This window comes from Colletotrichum godetiae, assembly GCF_030913485.1.
Source record: "Colletotrichum godetiae strain CBS 193.32 chromosome Unknown BDP55scaffold_1, whole genome shotgun sequence".
NCBI classification, from domain to species: domain Eukaryota; kingdom Fungi; phylum Ascomycota; class Sordariomycetes; order Glomerellales; family Glomerellaceae; genus Colletotrichum; species Colletotrichum godetiae.
The window spans coordinates 1-13931 of NW_026851249.1; the positions used below are offsets into that span (position 1 = coordinate 1).

The 13931-nt window shown below is 53.7% G+C and overlaps 6 protein-coding genes across 6 annotated transcripts; 3 read left to right on the top strand and 3 right to left on the bottom strand.

The window, feature by feature from the left end:
- Positions 1-89: 89 nt before the first annotated feature.
- Positions 90-416, bottom strand: BDP55DRAFT_625075 (uncharacterized protein; the record flags this gene model as incomplete). The annotated part of the gene is made up of 1 exon (XM_060571415.1): positions 90-416. A coding segment is annotated over one exon (327 nt), but the record flags the coding sequence as incomplete, so codon positions are not given.
- A 2649-nt stretch (positions 417-3065) lies between these two features.
- On the top strand, positions 3066-4006 carry BDP55DRAFT_625076 (uncharacterized protein; the record flags this gene model as incomplete). The annotated part of the gene is made up of 2 exons (XM_060571416.1): positions 3066-3288; positions 3351-4006. 2 exons carry the CDS (start codon positions 3066-3068, stop codon positions 4004-4006), a joined length of 879 nt encoding a protein of 292 aa, XP_060436559.1.
- A 1904-nt stretch (positions 4007-5910) lies between these two features.
- Positions 5911-6525, top strand: BDP55DRAFT_625078 (uncharacterized protein; the record flags this gene model as incomplete). Its single annotated transcript, XM_060571417.1, has 1 exon — positions 5911-6525. One exon carries the CDS (start codon positions 5911-5913, stop codon positions 6523-6525), a length of 615 nt encoding a protein of 204 aa, XP_060436560.1.
- Positions 6526-8164: 1639 nt separating this feature from the next.
- On the bottom strand, positions 8165-9099 carry BDP55DRAFT_688854 (GTP-binding protein RHO3; the record flags this gene model as incomplete). The annotated part of the gene is made up of 5 exons (XM_060576680.1): positions 8165-8535; positions 8590-8679; positions 8778-8827; positions 8919-8969; positions 9050-9099. 5 exons carry the CDS (start codon positions 9097-9099, stop codon positions 8165-8167), a joined length of 612 nt encoding a protein of 203 aa, XP_060436561.1.
- A 1583-nt stretch (positions 9100-10682) lies between these two features.
- On the top strand, positions 10683-11606 carry BDP55DRAFT_128 (uncharacterized protein). Its single transcript, XM_060565489.1, has 3 exons — positions 10683-10924; positions 10983-11200; positions 11275-11606. The coding sequence occupies exons 1-3, from the start codon at positions 10862-10864 to the stop codon at positions 11390-11392; spliced, it is 399 nt and encodes a 132-aa protein (XP_060436562.1). The 5' UTR covers positions 10683-10861; the 3' UTR covers positions 11393-11606.
- A 988-nt stretch (positions 11607-12594) lies between these two features.
- Positions 12595-13893, bottom strand: BDP55DRAFT_538573 (Pre-mRNA splicing factor-domain-containing protein; the record flags this gene model as incomplete). The annotated part of the gene is made up of 2 exons (XM_060567961.1): positions 12595-12861; positions 13048-13893. The coding sequence occupies 2 exons, from the start codon at positions 13891-13893 to the stop codon at positions 12595-12597; spliced, it is 1113 nt and encodes a 370-aa protein (XP_060436563.1).
- Positions 13894-13931: the final 38 nt, after the last annotated feature.

Below are 13931 nucleotides of genomic sequence, written 5' to 3' on the forward strand. Positions count from 1 at the left end.
AAGAAGTTGCTCAAAGCGTCGTTCTTGATTCCAAGGAATTCCCAATCAACCTCGTCCAAGGTGTCGCTGAGCCACATCATAGAGCTCACAATTCCCTTTCCCTTGGCGGCCCTCATATGGATCTCGGTACGACCCCAAAAGAAGTAAAACTTGGATCGAATCGTGGGAGAGTCGCCTTGCTTGCTAATAGTGAATTCCGCCCCATTGTCGGAGGTGTACGTGACAGGGCCGACGGTGGTTTCCCAAGCATCGGTCGAGGGAGTAGAGTTGAAGTTGAAGTTGAAGTCCATACCAAAAGCCGGATCGGCAGGACAGGTTGTGTTCATCGGATTACATTTCGTCGAGACTTGAGCGAGCGCGGGCTGGGCAAGCGATGCCAGCACCGCCAGTGCTGAAAGAGTGTATTGAGACAGCATTGTGAGGGAGTGTGAATTGGAAATGATGCGATGAGACTTCAGGAACAACGAGCAGTTGTCGGGATGAGCGACCTGGGACGTTTGCGACACGTCTAGTATTGCCAGAAGTCTGCACAACACAGCGCGCCAGCGGTGGAAGTCTTCTTATATCAAAGAGTGACAATAGAGAGAGATAAGGAGTGTGTGTTGTCTGAGACGGGCGAATTCACCATGCTCAACGTCGCAGACACAGACCGGGCTGTTGGAACAGAGGGAGAGAAAGTAACCTCTGTAGAATGTCGAAAGGAATGGCGATGGTGGGGTTCAAAATCCAAGAATTCAGAGCTGGGAATGAGTGTGGATATGGGGTGATGGCGTTCACTATTCTGATGGGGGCAAAGGCACGCATGGGAAGAAGCCGAAAGCACAGACTCGAGAATTGAGTTAGGGACTCAATCAAACGGAGAGCAATGATAGGAGGCGGCCTCATCTCAACGTGGGCGAGGCGGAGAGACAGATGCAAGACAAGCCAGGGGATGCCGGGCGCGTGGCAAGCAGCATGTTGATTAAAGGGGTTGCCAATGTCTCTTTCTCCTCTTTGGGTTCTTGGAGTCGCATCTGCAACGGGCAGCGTTTCCGCACCAGCGCCAACCAGGATTAGCGTTATAACTATCGGTCGAACCAGAGGCGAGCAGCATTCTAGGGCCCGGTTCGTGGTGGCACCGGCAGAGCAAGGTTATCAGAAAGGAAATTGTTGGACATTCGCCAAACGGTCAAGCGACCGACTGGGAAACTCTCAAGATTATCCCGAGATTGTTGGTGGGCCGGCCGGAGGAGAAATGGTACCTTGCGCCGGGGGAAACGGCTGTGGCGATCTGATGAACTGCGTCATGGGCAATTGAAAAGCGATCAAATACGAAGCATTGCGAATAAATCGCGTTCGCCAGCGCTTCCGGGGGTACTCGTGATACTGAAGCAAACGGTTGAGCGCATCGAGGGCCTGTTAGTAGTTGATGGTGCGGATGACCATGTGAATACCCGCATTGTGTGATACTAGAGAGGGCCCGCTTCAGGAGTCGACGATCACACCGCCGCAGCGTAAATCTCGAGGCACCTGCCCAAGCTGGAAGCATGAAACAACATCTGCCAAGCAGTCGGGTACAGAGTCTGAGAGTGCAGTGGTGTTGTTTGATTCCAAGCCGCATCTGAAAAGAAAGTTGGGGTTCCAACTTGCAATAGCGGATTTGAAAGGCGTCTCCGATGATCAATACTTTGTACTCGGTGATCAATCCGGCATTCGGGTGGTGAGTGACAGGAATTCCCCAGCTTTTGAGCCTCGTTCTCCAAAAATACGACCGAGTTTTGTTGTTGCTAGCATCTTACTTGTTGATCAAATGACAAGAATAGCCATCGTAGACACGAGGTGACGAGCCAGAATCTGGGCCTGACTCGGGGTCGCGAGAGCGCGTTAACAATGCTGGGCCTCAGTACTCCGTAGACAGAAACAGCCAGTAAGATTTGCTGTAGCCGTGATTCGAGGCTATGGTAGTTTTTGAGGAAGAGCGATAGAACTCTCTTAGATAGGAGAAAATAGCTGGCTCCAGACGAGACCAGGTGCGCCGAGCAAGATCAAATGAGAAGACGACTTGAGGCGTTGTGGGCGCTGTGATTGAGTCGAGGTGTCGTCGATTGGGATCTACAGGCTTGAGAGCCAACCTGAGGATAGTCGGTTGCTGTGGGTCTCTGATCGCGAAGAGTTTTCATGTCGCAAATGTGCGATTGCAGTGTGAGTTCGTATATTGCTGCAACCTTTTGGGCTGGAATTCACTGTAATAGCGGTCGTCCATGTTGTGTTGAGTTGTTTGCGAAGCTTCGACCCTGGAAGCGTCGAAGGTTTGTAGAAAATGAGTGAGACAAGGAACATGAGGATGAAGTAAGGTGAGTGAGTAAGGTGGGAAATAAGGTGAACAAGGTGAGATGAGTAAGGCTGCTAAGGCAAAGGCAATTCATCGGGTATTCGGCGCACGGCGGGCCCAAGCGTCCGGGTCAGGGCCGACCGAGAGACCCACATCCTTAAAATGACAAAGCAACCGCTAAAACACAAGATTTTCAGCCTTTTTTCGGTCACCGCGTCCCGCGTGATAGACGGCTTGGCTAGACCGATGTCGCTCGTCAAGTCAGGCCACAACGAGACATTTTTTGAATCAAACTATCCTTCGACATCCTCACCCGCGTCAAGAAGCTGTAGCGAGACTTTAACTCATCAATGACCCAAGACTGACTTAAGGACATGCTCTTTCTTAGTATGCACAATGCCAACACCAATTTCGGCAATCTATCCGTGCCAAAACCCACATCGTCCCCGAACTTCACCAAACAAACGTGATTTTCGGCAGCCCAGTCCGCTCCCGATTACGCGGCGGTGGATTTTGTCAAGAATGGACGCTTACCCGAGACGTAATAGTGGTGCAAACCGCCCTGCAGCGACATGCTTAGATGCGATAACGCAATCCCAACCCCAGACAAGGTCTGCGGGATGAACCCATGAAATTTTCAGCTGTTGTTTGTTCAAATACTGGGCTGACTCCTGGCTCCTGACTGACTCATCTCGCTGTCTAACCTCGAATTCCACCTTCACCCAAAGATCGCGGAACCATCAAAGTAGCCAATATGAGCGCGCAAAGTGGTCTGCAGGTCGCAGACTCATCCGACACCGATGCCGGAAACGAGCAACCAAGGAACGAGATTCAGCGGCGCAGCTTCGGTGACTGGCTCCGTGACGATGTCAACATCCGTTATACCGATGTCCCAGTCCTCGCTTGCTGTCTCGTATCCGGCTTGTGCGACAGTGTGGCAGTAAACGCAGCTGGTGTCTTCGTCAGTATGCAAACAGGTGAGATTTTTTTTTTAGCTATCAGGAAGGGAAAGCAACATGTGAGACTGACCTGTTTGAAGGAAATACCATCTTCATGGCTCTTGGCGCCTCCAAACTTCCGGCTGGCGAGCCCCTCCTCTGGCTAAAGTCCCTCAGCTCCATTGCCGCATTCTGGCTTGGGTGCTTCTTCTTCTCCAAGTCGAGGCACATTCACCCCAAGCGCAGAAGCACTCTCGCTCTTTCGTTCCTTCTCCAGTCGGCACTCGTTTTCCTCGCCGCTGCCTTTGCTCAGACGCGTCTTATCGCCGATTTCGGAAAGGTTTCGGTACAAGGCTCCGACTCGAACCACGAATTCAAAACATCTGAGAACCCTCTTGTGATGGTTCCCCTCGCGCTCCTGGCCTTCCAGTTCGGCGGACAGATTGTCACGAGTAGGATTCTGGGATACAACGAGGTTCCTACCAACGTCCTGACCAGTGTCTACTGCGATCTTCTATCCGACCCCAAGCTCTTTGCACCCCTGAAGGAGAACCCCAAGAGGAACAGGAGGTTCTTGGCTGTTGTTTTGCTTGTTCTTGGAGGTATCATTGGCGGCTGGTTGCAGAGAAGTGGGGCTGGCATGCCTGGAGCTCTTTGGATCTCTGGAGGAGTGAAATTCATCATTGCCGTCGCCTGGATGGGCTGGGCGAGCAATGAGCCGGTTGAGAGCAAGCTGGAGAAGGGTGTCAAATCATAGCGAATATGCCGAACGAGCCGCAGGCTATAAGCAGAATATATCCTTCCATCGTTCGATAGTCCCGAGTTCAGATATGGAACAAGTAGCCAAGTTACCATGCGCCATATAAAAATATAAGGGTCTTCGCAGAATACCAGTCAGCTCTTCTAGAAAGATGCATCGAGGTCAGCAGCTACACTCATCAGATGTTGAAACAATATGAAAAAGAGACTGCTTGCCAGCTTACAAATGGGTTTGTGTGCGGCAAGTTTCTCGTGTATACCTAAATTTCGACAGAATGCCTTATTTGCTGTAGTCTTTTCAGCGTATATCACATTCGCTCAAGACAACATGGCCGATTTCTATCGCTTCAAATCTGCCGATATCGAACCCTGGGTACGCAGACTAAGCCACCGCCATATTCTGAACCAAGTTCCCCATGGCACTTCGGCACACTCCGGTGCACCAAATACAGGGTCTTCAATGAGACTCTAGTGCGTGTGCAGACAGCCAGACAGCAAGGCACTCTCAGCTTGACCTTGATTAAACGAAGGCTCTCCACAAACCATTCCCAATCAAGCTTCACAGGGTGCCTTACAAGTTACCTGGCTGGCATCCTGCATCGCCCGCGCCGCGCCTGGGTCCAGGAATGGCCCACCCCGAGCGTAACCCACTGGCCCAGGTTCAAGATTCGCGAGAACCGCGATCAAGTCTTCTTACCAATTTTCAGGATCACTCCTTAGTTGGATGCCAGCTCGGGATAACCACCTACTCTTTCGTAGCTAAACCGCTTTGCTTCTCGATACGAGAGTTGAGATTCGCGATATCAGCCATTGGCAAATCATAGTGCTGCAGGCCAAGCCACAACGTCAACGGTCATCCCTAGCCTCCATCAATAGTGTCTTGCACCGTTGGTATCACAATCGAGTCTCAGTCTGTGAACGAGCGCCAGCTCATCAAACCAGCTGGCACACGACCGTCACACACACCGTTAGCCGATTGCTGGTACTCCCACCATCTCGTCACCAAGAATGACCCCTTGCATCGCAGCACAGCCACCTTGGCGTCTAGAGGGTAGAGTAACCGCGCCGTCTTACCAAAGGTATGCGATGTCATAATCGAGATTATGCTCCCCTGCCGATTTCAGCATCACTTTCATTCACTACCAGACAAATCACAGTCTCGGAGGTCGGAAGGGCGAGACATTCCTGAACAAGACCCTGCGTGACCTGAACGAAAAGAATCTAGGGGTCCTTCCACAAGAGGTTAGCCCCTCGTCATCAACAATCTCTAATTGGCTTACCAGCCACACCTCGACCCCTGCAACACATCCTTCCCATGTAAACCTTTGACGTCACCGAGGATGGTGATCTTGGACCGCAGATCACTGGCAAACAGGTTTGGAGTCGCACAGCACCCAACCACCAAGCCCGCCAAACGGCGTCTCAATCGGCTCCAAGCGTCTAACAGAGCTAGCTGTCCTTCGCTGAGCAGGAATGGGTGACGGACGAAGGGGATTCGAATGACCATCTTGGCATCATTGTGCAGCATCAACCATGCCAGCCTGCCAACAATGTCTGCAGCCAGGGTCTCGGCACGGGCGTCCGCCCAGGCGACGTACCTTGCGGTGAGCTTTAACAGGTCCAGCAGTAGGAGAACCATAGTGTCATGAATGAGAATGGGGAGGGGGAAGAATCAGGGGAAAAGGTATGAGGTAGGAGGGGAGAGTTAGATATAACCTCCACGTTCCTCCCGCCCAGACTCTTACGTTCCGTCTTATCCAGCATCCCAAGCCTGCATCCACGGAAGCACCCACACCATCAACCACAATTCCCAACCTTGTAGGCATAAACAAGCCTTTCGTCAGACCATCCTAGCAAATCATCCGTTTTTAAGTCACACAAAAAACCCCATACCTACTCAAAATGCCATTCTTCGGAGGCGGCCGCCGCGAACCCTCTCCCGAGCCAGTTCGGGAGCTGACCCCACCACCCTCAGAGCCCCGCCGCACCGGCTTCTTCGGCTCCCGCAGAGACCCCTCCCCGGAGCCAGTCCACCACCAGCCCGTTGCCGAGCCCCCCCGCAAGCACGGCCTCTTCGGCTCTTCGCGCCGTGACCCCTCTCCCACGCCGACAGCCCGCACATCCCGCACCTCCGCGACCTCCCACTCCTCTCTGTCCTCGACAACCTACCACACTTCTCCCGACGGCCACCATACCGGCGGAGGCGGCCTCTTCCGTCGCTCCACGGACGCGTCGTCCGGTCGGAAGGGCGGTCTTTTACACAAATTTGGTGGTGGGGGCGTAGAGATGGACCCTAGCATCGTGCAGGCGCGCGAGCGCGTCATGGGCGCCGAGGCAGCTGAGAAGGAGGCCGACCGCGCGCTCATGGCTGCGAGGGAGATGGTTGCCGCAGCGAGAGCCGATGTGCGGAGGCTCGAGGAGGAGGCCAAGGAGGAGGCTAGAAGGGCCAAAATTAAGCAGTACCACGCTCGCGAGGTTTCCAAGCGTGGCAAGGCCTTGGGCCGTCACGGAGACTAAGTCCTCGAACATTAATCTTGAGGCAACCCAAGCGACGTTTCTTCTGTTATTATGAGTTCATGATATGGATCATGGCGTTCGATGAATAATTCGGAGTTGGGAGAGAGCGAAAACACAATATTTCACATTTTGTATTACTATTTTCTTTTACATACATGAGCGACCATTGGGAAATGAAATGTTATCTGCACTCTCATCATCGAATGGAGTTGGTCAATGAAAATTGTCGAGTATCTTGTTGAATCTAAGGTAAGTACTGTGAATGAGAGTATTACCATGAAAGGTTGAGCGTCTTCAGGATCGCTCATTACCCCATCAACAGCTGGATAGCGTCAATACATAGGTATGTACTTTAATAAGGAGAATAACGAATAATTTGAGAATCCAACCCTATCTTCCTTATATCTGCCTATAAATAATCTCGAAATAGGGCGAGATTAGAGAAAGACTGGAGATAGACGCAGTGACGCCATCCAGCAGTCAATGGGATACCTAGTAGATCTCATTCGAAAGCTAAGGTACACAGCTTCAGACAGATAAGCCTCAACGTCTAGTGAAATTGAAGCAATGCAAGTTGAGCACACAAGCACGACAGGGTCCTGGTCCCTCAACTCGCGGCCGACAGTGCTGACAAGCTGACAAGACCCCTCCATATCTGTTCGCCGTTCTCCAGTTCTCCAGTCCGATTGCAACCGGGGCATCGACTGAGCTCCGAAGGATAAGCACGGATCGGGGATGTTCCCGGGACACCCACTCACAAATCCTCAGCCTTGACACCCGGTCAGCACCACTCGTTCCTTCTTTCATCCTTTGGCTCTGACCGGAGCGGACACGAGAATCTGCGGCGACAGATCCCTTGCCGCCCTATCGATTAGGTTCTCGGATAGTAATTCCCATGTTCCGGATACCTTTAGATACATTTGCTACATCTCCGGGTCCGGTCAATTGACAGCTAGGAAATAGAGGTTACCGGGTTTACTGATTTCACTTGGGGGGGGGGGGGGGGGGGGACAGTAGTTGCAATGACAGAGTTCATTTAGCATCGTCTAGAGACAACTTTTCTTGCTTGCTTGAGAACAGGCTAGTTGAAGAAAGACCAGAGCTCAGCTGACTGCTGTTGTTGAGCTTCCATCCGAGACTTCTGGGTACCCTGAATCAATGCCTCATGCTATCCACCTGCCACCTGCCAATCACGCCGTTCCTCCGGCCGTGCGGTCCGTTTGCGTACGCGTTGAAGACCGAAAGCGACAAAGGGAATGAAACCTGACCCTCCAACTCTGTATGTGCATTGTGAAGTGAAACGGGTATTTACATTTTGCTCGAAAGTGGTCAGTGCCCAAAGGTATCAAGAACTCATGTCGGCGACGGAATCCGTAGAGTAGCCGCCAGACTGAAAAGGAAAAGGTCGCGTCTGCCCAAGGAGCTGGACGAGCTGCAATAAAAAGACGTAGTGTGAATGTCGAGATGCAAATCGAGGTTGAAAGGTCCAATCCGTGGGAACGCCGACGCCTTCCAAGTGCCAAACACTGAAAAAATGGAATTCGAATCCGTCCAGAACAAGGGCTGCTCGTTCGATCGTGGTCGTGAGAAGGTGAAGAATGATCAGGGCAAGAAACGGATCCACCAAAGTGGAGGTTTCTCACATGATGATGCACTGAGACTCCTCGCGATCCTTCTTGACACTGAGGGCGACGCGCGCGGCCTCGGTGAAGGCCTCATTGACGCCGCGGTTGCGCATGGCGGAACACTCGAGGTAGCGGAGGGCATTGATGCGACGAGCGACCTCCAAGCCCTGCTCGTAAGAGATCATGGGACGCTTCTCTCGCTGCTGGCCCTCGGCGGCCTCCTCCTCCTCGTTGTCGGCCTCGCGCAGATCGCACTTGAGGGCGACGAGAACCAGCTTGACGCCAGGGCAGTTGTCGGCTATCTCTCCAACCCACTTGCTCTCGACGTTCTCGAGGGAGTCCTTGCTGTCGACACTGTAGCAGAGCATGATGAGGTCGGTATCGTCTGCGTCTAATTAGCAAGCGACCTCTTGATCCAACCAAATTCAGAGTATCATACCGTAAGACAAGCTGCGGAGGCGGTCGAACTCCTCTTGACCAGCGGTATCCCAGAGGGAGAGCTCGATGTGGACACTGTCGACGAAGATGTCTAGCAGCCCCAGGTCAGTATTTGAATTGGCAGAGGGATAATCGCGCCAGGGGCATCATGCGACTCGGCGCCATTCGCTGGGAATCAAGGGATCGTACCGTGGACATAGTTCTCGAAGACGGTGGGCTCGTAGACGGTCGGGAAGTAGCTAGGTCAAGTCAGCAAGAGATGCGCGATTGGAAGACCGGCCAATTCCAGGCCACAAGGCTTGAGGGTAAAGGAAATATTATTGTACTCACCCTCTGGTAAAGACGTTCAATAACGATGTCTTGCCGCACGCGCCATCGCCACTGCAGTTTGAAATGCAATTAGCCAAGGTCCTCAAGTCGCAGCCAGGCGACACAGAGGGAGGGGTCTGAGGAGGTCTCACAGGAGGACCAGCTTGCGCTGGACGGTCTTGTTACCACCGCACAAAGGCATGCTGGGCGAACTGGAGGTAGGTTCGGTCGGGTTATAGAAAGTAGGATAGGGAGGGATGATCGAGGTGAGTCGGTGCGATACGAGATCGAATTGTTTGCTTGCTTGTTCGTGGAAAGCAAAAAAGTTGTTGTCGGCCAGTAGGGAACTGGGGGAGGGTTCGTGGTTCGTCGGTTGATCAGCAAGGGAAAGGTGCCAGAGAGGGCTCTGGGTTGTTGTTTGCAGGTGGGTTGGCACGGCTGGTTGGTGCGCGATGTGGTGGTGAAAGGAAACGGACAAAGAAAGACCGATGGAGTTTGGGGAACCACCTGCCAGTGGAAGGGAGGTCAATCGAAGGTAACGCAGGAAGGAAGGCACGGTACGGTGCGGTCCAGGTGTAGGAATAAGGGAACGGTGGGGGACAAAAAGAGCAGGGAAGGTGAGGTGCACTTTACGCAGTGTAATAGTGCCTTCTTTTGCTAGAGAGGAAAGTGCCAGGCAAAGCGGAGTGGCTCGGGGATGGCTGTGACTGTGGTAATGTGAGGCAGGCAGACGGAAAGAAACAAATGGGAGAAGGAGGCACAAGACCAAAGTGAGGTAAAAGGTGCAAGTGTGAATTTGGAGTGAGCAAAAGATGCAGGAGCGGGAAATTGGGTTGGAAGAAGGTGCGCTGCTCAATTGGCTGAGATCAAGTCAGAAGGGCCACTCAATGGAGTCGAAAAGAGCAAGAGCGGACAGGGTCAGGCACTCTTGCCGGGGTGAGCCCAGGAGGAAAGGAGACGGGAACACTCACTGCTCTTTGGCGCTGGGCTGGAAATGGACACTGAGGACCTGAGGAAGGAAGCCACCCAGCTGAATGGAGACAGGAAGGAACAGCAGGGACGTGGAGTGAGGTGCCTTCCCAGCTTGTTACCTAAGAAACCTCGCTCTGGCTGTGGTACCTAGGTATTGGAAGACAACTTATTACTATCATCATCGCCATCATCATCTTTGAGAGTACACATCAGCGTCAGCTCGAGCAGAAAAAGGGACCAGCGCAGGAAGGCGGCGTAATTGCGTACTCCGAACGGTACACTAGGCACTCCGTACAGCGACGAAGGGGAAAACAACCTGGACGAATCCACAGGCACCGGAATGGGGAACCTCATGAATGTCACTGACTGAGCGCTTCCACCGGGTTGCGGAGGTCCCTCTGCCAAAGAATGCCCTGAGCACAGAAACGCATACGGATACCTACCTTACCTTACGTGGTTACTCGACACGCTTACCTTGACACAGCGCGCCATTATCAACCAGGAGATTATTCACTTGGACTGCAACTCCAGTCTGTAGCGTACGGATATTTACAGCTGCCTACCTACATACCGTGTGAAAGTGTACGAAGACGCTAAACTATTCGTAGATGCGAACCAGGAAGAAACAACTTGAACGAGTGGAGACTTCCCCGCCACACAATTGCACGCATCTGCACACACTATCGAGCTGCAGACATGTCACAGCAGGGAAATCAGATTGAGCTGGACGAGAAAAGAAAAGAAAATCCCTCCGAGGAAGCCACTATTTGCTCTCCGTCCCGAACGTAACCGGACGTTGAGCAAAGCTATGATATTTACCTCTCACGAACCACCACGATGGACGCCATGAAGAGGCTCGGGGCAAGGGCCAGTGCGTGTTCAGTGTGAGCTGATCTGACGCCGGCCATGAGGTCTCGCCAAAACGGCATCATTGATCCAATGCTTTTCCAGCTTAGCCTTTTGGCTTTTCTCTCTCTCTCCCCTGTCACAACATGGCCGTGGCGCTTGAGAACCCCCGGAGCCCCTCAACTCGACTCCCGTCAAGGCCGTTCTTGGTAAGACTGCAAAGCAGAACGGGGCAGACAATGTCCCTAAGGGGCACTAACTTCTAAGTACTCGCACATAGGAAAGCATCGTGAGAGCTACCTAGTACAGGTTTATTACAGCACGCCAGAAACGTCTCCAACGGAGCTCGATTGCGCTATGAGCTTTCCGCTCTTTCGCCCGGCTGCGGCACCTTTGGACAACGCCAGACACGATTCATCGTCAAATGTCCCGACCTCTAAACCTTGTACATCCGTCTCACTCACATACGAGTATGCAGCTCCGATGTATGCTGAAGCCATCACGGCCGTATTCCCTTGCCCCATCTCAATAAGTAAGGTATACTGACCAGAAATTGAAGTGAAAATACGCAATCCTGTAGTTTCACCTCATCAATCCCGCCGCTCAACCTCCAACCGCCGTGGACTGTACTACTCGCTGCGCCCCTCACCCATCCCACACCATCCTCATGTCCATAGCCCACAATCGAACGAACCAAGGAAGTAAGCCTGATACCCACCTCTGTCAAAACAAACACTCTCCACTACTCAAACGAATTACTCCATCGTCGGCCAAGGAAGCACCGCCCTTTGTAGCAGGCGTATCCCAGCGACACTCCCGCCGCAAAACGCCGGAGCTCGACTCGCTGGAAGCCCCGAGAGCGGCGCCTTTTTTCGGATCGAGGACATGGGCAAATCCACCACACCTTTCACCTTAGATTCTAGAGGCGCAGAGGCCCAAGCCCGTGATGACTCCGTGCGAGAAGGGCTGCTCTTTTGGCCTCTGCCCGATATAATGTTCTCGTTATTATTCAGGGTTGCGAAACCCCTCGGTTGACCGCTGAAGGCATTCCGGTATCCTCTACTGCTCCTCTCTGCACCTCACCAACACCCCTCATTACCCCTCATCACTTCCTGACCTTCCCCATCAGTAAGGCAAGGGCACCCGACATCGTCAGCCTCACTGGCGACGCAAACCTGCGCATCGAAGACCGTGAGGCACAGCCAAGAATCGTGACGCATCGCCTCGCCTCCGCCAAGCACCGGTTCGCCGCTCCATCATGGTTTGAATCCTCAACACCCCCCCCCCCCCCCCCCCCCCTGTTGTGCCCGACAACGCCTCCCGCACCCAATCCGAATGCCGTTACCCCGGATATTCGGGTGTCGTGTTCGCCTGCTGTTTCTATGAATGCCTCACGTAATTAACACTGCCTGCCACCGTATCGCAAATCGTTGGATTAGTGTTCCATTTCGCTATATGTTTGTTATCCGGCAACGTTCGACGTTACCGTACCTTGGATATCCATTACTACAGCGTTCCACCGCCATACGTGCAGCCTGCAACATGCTTCGCATTCTAGAAATCATCCATTGACGTGCAGTTGGCGGCACTAAAGCTTCCACGCATTCGTGCGCTGAATCCGCAGACGCGCTCAAGTACGTCGTCCCTCCCTTCCGTCCTCCGGCAGCGTCCCATCCCGACCTCGTTCCCGCCGGACCCGACCATGCATAGGCGATCGCTGGCTACTGCGACCCAGCTCCGTTCTGTCGGCTCGCACGGCGCCCGCACTTTGGCGCGCGAGTTCTCGACCTCGTCTTCTAGTCTGTCCCGCAAGCCGGTCGTTTTTGTGGTGGATGATTGTGATTCGGCCAGGTCTCGCCGGTCCTTTCGCATTCGCCCCTCAGTCATCGTCTCTCTGCAGACCCTGTCTACCCCGGCCCATCCTCTCCCCGAGGCTCATGTTGCCGGCCTTGCGATGCAGACCATTCACAAACTCCCTGTCGCCAAACTTGCCCGATCGCTCTCTTGCCTGGTCATCGGCCTGTCGCACGGCGTTTTCCCGTTCTTCGAGAGCAGCCAGACGACGCTCCCGGTCCGTGTCGAGATCTGAAGCGGCTGCCTGCATCGCCGCCAACTTGCGCGCCCTTTCCTCCTCGGCGCCCTTGTCCTCAACCTCTTTGCCACCACTGGATACATTGGTCCGGGCAGCAGGTCGTCTGTCGTACCCTTGTCGACGGTTCTCGTTGTTCCGACGGCCCCTTGAAACTGACGCATCCCCGTCCCGGTCGCCGCGCCTATCGTAGCTTCGGGGTGATCTCTCGCGTGGTTTGGCGGAGCGATCCTCGTCGGAAACTGAGTCTCGGCGCCGCCGTTCGCGGTCGTCACGCCTATCACGTCGATCGCGTCTGTCATAATCGTCTCTTTCACCAGAATCGCGTCTCCGAGGGGACCTGGATCTTGAAGCACGTCTGCGCTGGTGATGTCTGTCTTCTGAATCGCTGCGTCGATGCCGCCTTTCAGAGCGGTCTACTTCGTTGGGGTCGTCTCGCCGACGGCGCGGGCTTCGGCTTCTCGATCTTGAGTAGGATCGCCGCCTCTTGCGATGCCTTTCCCGATCATTGTCGTCGTTCCGGTGTCTGTGATGCCTCCTCTTGTGTCTCTCCTCCTTGTCTTTCGACTTGGACTTATCGTCTGCCATACCCATAGATGCAAGTAATTGCCGGCGCCTAATAGGATCGTTCATCATGGCTTCGTAGGCGGCCTGCTCCTGTCGCTTGATGGCGAGCAGAGGATCTTCTCGAACTTTGGCTGCTGTGTCGCGTGCTGTGTTGGCCGTCTGCAGGGCCATGAAGCTCTCCTGCCCAGCTTGCTTCTCCAAGTTCTTGTGTTCCGTTCCCTTGAGCAAGTTATCGATGCGGCGCTTGCCCAAGAGGTAGCTCTCGCGCTCCTCGGTCGTGCCGGTCTGTCCATCGGTAGGTCCGCTGTAAAGAAACTCGACGCGGTCGACTCGTTTGGTGTGTCCTGCAGCCTCAAGCTTCTTCTGAAGTTCTTCGCGCTCGCGCTCCTCCTTGAGCTCGTTGATGCGCTGTTGTGTCTTCTTGCGCTCATCGAGTGCTTTGCGTTCCTCCTCCCAGACCTTGGCCTGGTTCTTGATGAGGGAAGGGTGGAAACTCTTCTTCAAGTTGAGATCACCACCCATCTTGCCGACTATTTAGTGGACTACACTGGGTATTCTTC

Bases quoted from the DNA above. Each gene is read 5' to 3' on its own strand.
- BDP55DRAFT_128 (XM_060565489.1), top strand. From the start codon at position 10,862: ATGGCCGTGGCGCTTGAGAACCCCCGGAGCCCCTCAACTCGACTCCCG. The intron at 10,925-10,982 runs GTAAGACTGCAA...CTAACTTCTAAG, and splicing joins TCCCGTCAAGGCCGTTCTTG to TACTCGCACATAGGAAAGCA. The intron at 11,201-11,274 runs GTATGCTGAAGC...CAGAAATTGAAG, and splicing joins TACGAGTATGCAGCTCCGAT to TGAAAATACGCAATCCTGTA.